Genomic DNA, 8,266 nt, shown 5'->3' on the forward strand with positions numbered 1-8,266 from the left:
TTAGTTGATCAACAACCTCTGATTGGAAAGAAATGTTTAAAGCTATTTTCCCCACTAGCCTTTTAAGTTCCAGCTGGCCAGGGACCTTAACTACCTTGTCCATCTTTGTATCCTCAGCACTTAGTACAGTGCTGGGCACGTAATAGGCACTCAGTAAATGTTTGGATGGAATTGAAAGTAAAAAAGCAATTTCCTTCATGCAACAGGTTTTCTTTTCCTGGTTCCTATTAATCCTACTTTAGGGGTATATCATGAAGACTGAAGCTTCTCAAAATTGGATTTCTCTAGTTATGTCGTCCCTGGTGTGGCAGTTCAGTCCCTCAGGTTCAGGTAGATCTGCCTGATGAAACAGTCCATTTACTTCCCATGCAGTGGGGTAATCTTCACAAGAATAAATAATGCAAATGTTAAAGGTACCTTTTCTATCCTGCATTTGATTTGTTCCTCCCATTATTGCACCCACTACATACTATGGAATATATGTGTACTTGATTTTCCACACTGAACTGTGACCCTTTTAGGAACAAGAGGAATTTTACCATAAAACTCTTTATGTTCCTGTCTCAGGGTGGAGGGGATAAAATTTTTACACAAGAGTGTGTAAATTTAACATAATACTACTTGCTTTCTTTGAATAGCTTTCCTCCTTTTGGGGTTCAGAAATCCTGAGTTTTCGTTCTAGTCCAATCCCACCCCACCCCCATCTCCCACAAAAGACTTTTCTTGCACAGAACCAGAATATCTCATCTGTAGCACTATAAGTGAATGTTGCTCTCTTACACTCGATTCTAATATTACAACTGATGAGTTATAGTACTCTTACGAAGGGTGCTTTGGTGTTAATATGTGGCTGAATTTTTTACTTACTTAGTTAGAACTTCCAGTGGTTTCTTTGGAAACCTGGTGACCATTAGGGGAATGTTTAGTTAATATAAAAAGTTCAGTTTAACATCCATATGCCCTTTTGTATTTCCTAGAGCTTTATCGATCCTAGTTTAGTTCTCGGTGGTGTCAATTTTCCTATGCATCTCCCCAACCCTAGTTAGAGATAGGATTTATATGTAAAGTTGAGCTAGAGTTGATACAATGTTTTTGAAACTTCTTTCACTGTTTTCTAGGATTTTAAACAGTTTGAACCTAATGACTTTTATTTGAAAAACACTACATGGGAGGATGTAGGACTGTGGGACCCTTCACTTACAAAAAACCAGGTAAGTGGCACAGGAGACTTCCCCAAAAGGCAGCATCCTCCCTTTTCAGTTCTACATTTTTCATGGTATTGCATTGTTGTAGGCAACAACCTAATGTGGGAAGTGTTGAAACTGATTGTTTCATATATTCCTAAGAGGTAGGGAAAATTAGGAAGAACTTTTGGTCTTTTTTTGGTCATTGTACTGAAACTTCAGGCGTAAGAAGAATAGGAAAGTTTGTTACTTAAAAGTTGAGAAGCCCCTGTATTCCCCTCTCCTCCCCTAACCCCTGTCAAAAGTTTTCTGGTTCTAATTCTAAAATGTTCCCTCCAGCATTCTGTTCATCTAGGGTATCCATCACTTTTCTGTGTTGCAATCCTTGTTTTTTATAGAGAAGGGAAGACAGGGCTCTTGCTTCCATTTACGTTTTCTTACTCATCTGTGTTGTCACCCAACCTCTCCGGGTAGCCTAAGCCAGCACATGGGGGATGGGACAGATGGCTCTGTAGGATGGCAGAGTGGTGCAGCTTAATTTTTACAAATTGGAATTAAAAACAGTATTAGGGGGCTTCCCTGGTGGCGCAGTGGTTGAGAGTCTGCCTGCCGATGCAGGGGACACGGGTTCGTGCCTCAGTCCAGGAAGATCCCACATACTGCGGAGCGGCTGGGCCCGTGAGCCATGGCCGCTGAGCCTGTGCGTCCGGAGCCTGTGCTCTGCAACGGGAGAGGCCACAACAGTGAGAGGCCTGCGTACCGCAAAAAAATAAAAAATAAAAACAGTATCAGGTAATCAAGGGCACCAGCCATGCCAGCAAATATCAATAGGTGATGATATAACAAAAATGGAGTTATAGGTGATGTTTTTTCCCACAGGGAGAAGTGATTATCAATTCAAACTGTACCACTATTTATTTCAAGTGATTGTAGTAATTCTGGATTATTGATCTGTTCATCTGTTGGAACATACTTGGCAGGGAATCAGTACTTTTAAAATCCACCTCAGAAATTTGATAAAATAGTCATCTGTTTCTTTCTTAGAAATACCCCAAGAAAGGGTATTAACCAGCAGTCTTAAAATATGAAAGCTTTCCAGTGGGACATATCACTTAGTTAATTCAGTTTTACAAATACTAAAAAAGGGTTGAGCTTTAAGAAAAAACAGAGTATTTCATTTTGGTTTGAATTGGTATCTGAAACAAGGTAGGTTTCATAGGTTTCTAGGGGAAAAAAGATCACCTCTCCCCAAACTTGTGTTTCACCTATCTTCAAAGGACCGACTGCACAGATGTTAATGAGCATGGTTCTGTAAGTTGCTCTTTGATACCAGAGTATATTCTGCAATGCTTTACTTTTTTATTGGCTTTTTAACACCTTTCCTCACAGTCTGTAGGCAATTTTTATTTAATTTCTTAATTTGAATCAAAGCAGCTGTCACTTCATTACTTCTTTTGAAGCTGCTCTTGCTTAAGAAGGAACAGCATGGCTTGTAGAAGAAAGCCGACTTTTCAAATCATTAGTTTTTTGATCTCAGGGAAACCTGAATACTATACTCTACTTTGATCAGAGGGGGGAAATGTTTGAGATTTTTGAAGATGAGCCTTTTTCTCTATGAAAATTTTTCCATGATGGGGAGGATCAAAGGTGTGTCTTTATATCATATGCCTAATTGCACTACAGCACTCTGGGCCCTGAGTTTTACTATATAGTGAATCTGAAGCCTTCAGCAACTTACCAGTTCACAGAGTAATTGTAGTGATTTCACCTAGCTTATTCTTATCCTTTAACTAAAATGTTTATCTTGTAACTAAAATGTTTATCTTGAAGCCATTTGTCTTTGGTTTCTCTAAAACTAATGAGCAAATGTGACTCTGGTCTTTTCTAAAAACACTGAGGAAGAACTTTGAATGGAGTTTTTATTTACACTGTGATGCCAAAACAAGTGTTTAGTTTAAACAGCTTTCTCATTTGAATATTTTATAAATTTATTTTGCATTTTGCAAAAGGAAAAAATGATACTCAAATCTCAGTGCATTATAGAGTTTCAGTTCTAAAAATAGCATTATGTCTCTTAAAGACTGTCGGCGGGGGGCGGGGGGGGGCTTCCCTGGTGGCACAGTGGTTGAGAGTCTGCCTGCCACTGCAGGGGACGCGGGTTCGTGCCCCGGTCCGGGAGGATCCCACATACCGTGGAACAGCTGGGCCTGTGGGCCACGGCCGCTGGGCCTGCGTGTCCAGAGCCTCTGCTCCGCAGCAGGAGAGGCCACAATGGTCAGAGGCCCGCATACCGCCAAAAAAAAAAGACTGGGGGAAAAAGCCTAAAACCTGTTACTGCTTATCTGAAGTGGCATTCTGATTTCGGTTTTTGTCTTTTCTCTAGGACTATCGGACAAAACCTTTTTGCTGCAGTGCTTGCCCATTTTCTTCAAAATTTTTCTCTGCCTACAAAAGTCATTTCCGGAATGTCCATAGTGAAGACTTTGAAAATAGGATTCTCCTTAATTGCCCCTACTGTACCTTCAATGCAGACAAAAAGACTTTGGAAACACACATTAAAATATTTCATGCTCCAAACGCCAGCGCACCAAGTAGCAGCCTCAGCACTTTCAAAGATAAAAGCAAAAGCGATGGCCTTAAACCTAAGCAGGCTGACAGTGTAGAGCAAGCTGTTTATTACTGTAAGAAGTGCACTTACCGAGATCCTCTTTATGAAATAGTTAGGAAGCACATTTACAGGGAACATTTTCAGCATGTGGCAGCACCTTACATAGCAAAGGCAGGAGAAAAATCACTCAATGGTGCAGTCCCCTTAGGCACAAATGCCCGGGAAGAAAGTAGTATTCACTGCAAGCGATGCCTTTTCATGCCAAAGTCCTACGAAGCTTTGGTACAGCATGTCATTGAAGACCATGAACGCATAGGCTATCAGGTCACTGCCATGATTGGGCACACAAATGTGGTGGTTCCCCGATCCAAACCCTTGATGCTGATTGCTCCCAAACCTCAAGACAAGAAGGGCATGGGACTCCAATCAAGAATTGGTTCCCTCGCTTCTGGAAACGTCCGGTCTTTACCATCACAGCAGATGGTGAATCGACTCTCAATACCAAAGCCTAACTTAAATTCTACAGGAGTCAACATGATGTCCAACGTTCACCTACAGCAGAACAACTATGGAGTCAAATCTGTAGGCCAAGGCTATGGCGTTGGTCAGTCAGTGAGACTGGGTCTAGGTGGCAACGCACCAGTTTCCATCCCTCAACAGTCTCAGTCTGTGAAGCAGTTACTTCCAAGTGGAAATGGAAGATCTTACGGACTTGGATCAGAGCAGAGGACCCAGGCACCAGCAAGATACTCGCTGCAGTCTCCAAATGCTTCATCTCTCTCATCAGGCCAGTTAAAGTCTCCTTCCCTCTCCCAGTCACAGGCATCCAGAGTATTAGGTCAGTCCAGTTCCAAACCTACTGCAGCTGCCACTGGCCCTCCCCCACCCAATACTTCCTCAACTCAGAAGTGGAAAATATGTACAATCTGTAATGAGCTTTTTCCTGAAAACGTCTATAGTGTGCACTTCGAAAAAGAACATAAAGCTGAGAAAGTCCCAGCAGTAGCCAACTACATTATGAAAATACACAATTTTACTAGCAAATGCCTCTACTGTAATCGCTATTTGCCCACAGACACTCTGCTCAACCACATGTTAATTCATGGTCTGTCTTGTCCATATTGCCGTTCAACTTTCAATGATGTGGAAAAGATGGCGGCACACATGCGGATGGTTCACATTGACGAAGAGATGGGACCTAAAACAGACTCTACTCTGAGTTTTGATTTGACATTGCAGCAGGGCAGTCACACTAACATCCATCTCCTTGTAACTACGTACAACCTGAGGGATGCCCCTGCTGAATCTGTTGCTTACCATGCCCAAAATAACCCTCCAGTCCCTCCAAAGCCTCAGCCAAAAGTTCAGGAAAAGGCAGATGTTCCTGTTAAAAGTTCACCTCAAGCTGCAGTGCCCTATAAAAAGGATGTTGGGAAAACCCTTTGCCCTCTTTGCTTTTCAATCCTAAAAGGACCCATATCTGATGCACTTGCACATCACTTAAGAGAGAGGCACCAGGTTATTCAGACGGTTCACCCAGTGGAGAAAAAGCTCACCTACAAATGCATCCACTGCCTTGGCGTGTATACCAGCAACATGACCGCCTCGACTATCACTCTGCATCTGGTCCACTGCAGGGGTGTTGGAAAGACCCAGAATGGCCAAGATAAGACAAATGCACCCTCTCGGCTTAACCAGTCACCAGGCCTGGCACCTGTGAAGCGCACTTACGAGCAAATGGAGTTTCCCTTGCTGAAAAAGCGAAAGTTAGATGATGACAGCGATTCGCCCAGCTTCTTTGAAGAGAAGCCTGAGGAGCCTGTTGTTTTAGCTTTGGACCCCAAGGGTCACGAAGATGATTCCTATGAAGCCAGGAAAAGCTTCCTAACAAAATATTTCAACAAGCAGCCCTATCCCACCAGGAGAGAAATTGAGAAGCTGGCGGCCAGTTTATGGTTGTGGAAGAGTGACATTGCTTCCCATTTTAGTAACAAGAGGAAGAAGTGTGTCCGAGACTGTGAAAAGTATAAGCCTGGTGTGTTACTGGGCTTCAACATGAAAGAATTAAACAAAGTTAAGCATGAGATGGATTTTGATGCTGAGTGGCTATTTGAAAATCATGACGAGAAGGATTCCAGAGTCAATGCTAGTAAAACTGCTGACAAAAAGCTCAACCTTGGGAAGGAAGATGACAGTTCCTCAGACAGTTTCGAAAATTTGGAAGAAGAATCCAATGGAAGTGATAGCCCTTTTGACCCTGTTTTTGAAGTTGAGCCTAAAATCCCTAATGATAACCCAGAGGAACACATACAGAAGGTAATTTCTGAGGATGCTTTAGAGTCTGAGAAGCTAGACCAAAAAGAGGAGGATGGTTCAAAATATGAAACTATTCATTTGACTGAGGAACCAACCAAACTAATGCATGACGCCTCTGATAGTGAGGTGGACCAAGATGACGTTGTTGAGTGGAAAGATGCTGCTTCTCCATCTGAGAGCGGCCCTGGTTCCCAACAGGTGTCAGACTTCGAGGACAACACATGTGAGATGAAAACAGAAACCTGGTCCGATGAGTCTTCCCAGAGTGAAGATGCAAGGAGCAGTAAGCCAGCTGCCAAAAAAAAGGCTACCATGCAAGGTGACAGAGAGCAGTTGAAATGGAAGAATAGTTCCTATGGAAAAGTTGAAGGGTTTTGGTCCAAGGACCAGTCACAATGGAAGAACGCAACTGAAAATGACGAGCGCTTATCCAGCCCACAGATTGAGTGGCAGAATAGCACAATTGACAGTGAGGACGGGGAGCAGTTTGACAACATGACTGATGGAGTAGCCGAGCCCATGCACGGCAGCTTGACCGGAGTTAAACTGAGCAGCCAGCAGGCGTAAGGGCCAGCTTCTCTGGCATTGGTGACAGATGCTGCAGCCTGGAACTCTGTTCTCCTTTCAGTATGACTGCAAAGCTGTATTCTAACTGGTACTGCCTTTTGAGTGCTGGGTCATCAGGCTGTGGGGACATGTGGCCACTCCGATCCACGTGGTTATTTCTAGGTCTATGACACATGATTGGCTGATCTTGCTTTAGAACGTGCTGTGACAGGCACAGTAATTAAATGTGAAAAACCAGTAAGTTGGGGGCTCATGAACGCACACGAGAAAAAGCAGAGGTTTATTTTATCTGCCTTCTCAACATTTCTTTTCCTCTGTAAAATGGTTGGATGTCCTTGAGAAGCGTTCTCTTGATTCAAACGGTAGTGTAGGGCCAACATTCAAGCTACCAGTCCAATGTGTATAGTAGACTTCGGGGAAATTGATTTTTTTTTCATGTATTCATTCTGAATAGTTGAAATGTATATTTGTACAGTCTTTTAGACCTATTCAAGTGATGCTTCTGATATTGTTATTGTGTACCCATCATAGATTTGTTTCTTTTTTTAGTGTTGCCCTTGCTGTGTTAATAAGCGCTGTATCTAGTTGACCTAGCAAAAGCCTGAAACTACGCTAGTGTGGACTTCGGGACAGACTTAGTTTTTGCACATAACCTTGTACAATCTCGCAACAGAGGCCAGCCACATAAGATATATATCTGGACTCTCTTGTATTATAGAACTTTTCTTGTTCTGAATATCCTTGACATTACAGCTGACAAAAACAAAAACTGGTATTTCAGATGTTTCCTGAGATCTTTTAAGCTAAAATCACATGCAAGAATTGACTTTGCAGCTACTAATTTTGACACCTTTTAGATCTGTATGAAAGTGTGTTGTGTTGAAGCAGCAAACCAATGACTGCTGCCTTTTGGATATTTAGTTTTATCTTTAGTTAAACACCACCCTGGTGTAGTCATTTATACCATCTAATATATGACACACTGTTGTAGTATGTATAATTTTGTGATCTTTATTTCCCTTTGTATTCATTTTAAGCATCTAAATAAATTGCTGTATTGTGCTTAATGTAAATATTTGCTTTATTACACATTACAGTCCTGTGTGTCCATTATGTCTTGTGCCAGTTGATGCCATGGCTCTCTTTCATCAGAGATGGAGGTCCAGCCACTGAGGAAACTTGTGGAAGACCAAGATTTGCTGCCGTTGGCATAAAGAATGCTTTCTCTCAAGGCACCTGTTGCAAATTCTTTGGTTTGGTTTTTGTCTTTTTCCCTTTTTACTTGCTAAAATAAACATCCTCGAGTTTTTTCAGTTCCCCTTTTGTTAAGGAGCAGAGCCTGCTTATATATGTAAATGTATCGATGATAAAAGGATGTAAACATAAGTTAGCATTCATTTGCAAGCAGAATCTTAATGCCCTGGTGTTCTTTTGTCTAAATGAAGTAAATGTTAGTTTTCACCTTATAATGGGAACAATTGTACTAAACAGTCAGCTATTCTCTGCTTTTGTTATAACTCTCTGGACCATCTTGCTGTTATGAAAACGGCTTTGGAGATCACCCTTTGGAGGGCTGTCAAGATACAAGGAG

At 42.0% G+C, this 8,266-nt stretch overlaps 1 protein-coding gene across 2 annotated transcripts in view; it reads left to right on the forward strand.

Annotated features, from left to right (window-relative positions):
* Positions 1-7,748, forward strand: part of ADNP (activity dependent neuroprotector homeobox) — a 30,563-nt gene extending 22,815 nt beyond the window's left edge. For both annotated transcript variants that reach the window (XM_007446375.1, XM_007446376.1), the window contains 2 exons: positions 1,119-1,211; positions 3,568-7,748. In XM_007446375.1, coding sequence (XP_007446437.1) covers positions 1,119-1,211; positions 3,568-6,675 — 3,201 coding nt within the window. In that variant the 3' untranslated portion in view covers positions 6,676-7,748. The remainder of the gene's footprint in view (positions 1-1,118; positions 1,212-3,567) is intronic.
* Positions 7,749-8,266: the final 518 nt, after the last annotated feature.

Source organism: Lipotes vexillifer, unplaced genomic scaffold, assembly GCF_000442215.2.
Source record: "Lipotes vexillifer unplaced genomic scaffold, Lipotes_vexillifer_v1.1 scaffold251, whole genome shotgun sequence".
NCBI classification, from domain to species: Eukaryota; Metazoa; Chordata; class Mammalia; order Artiodactyla; family Lipotidae; genus Lipotes; species Lipotes vexillifer.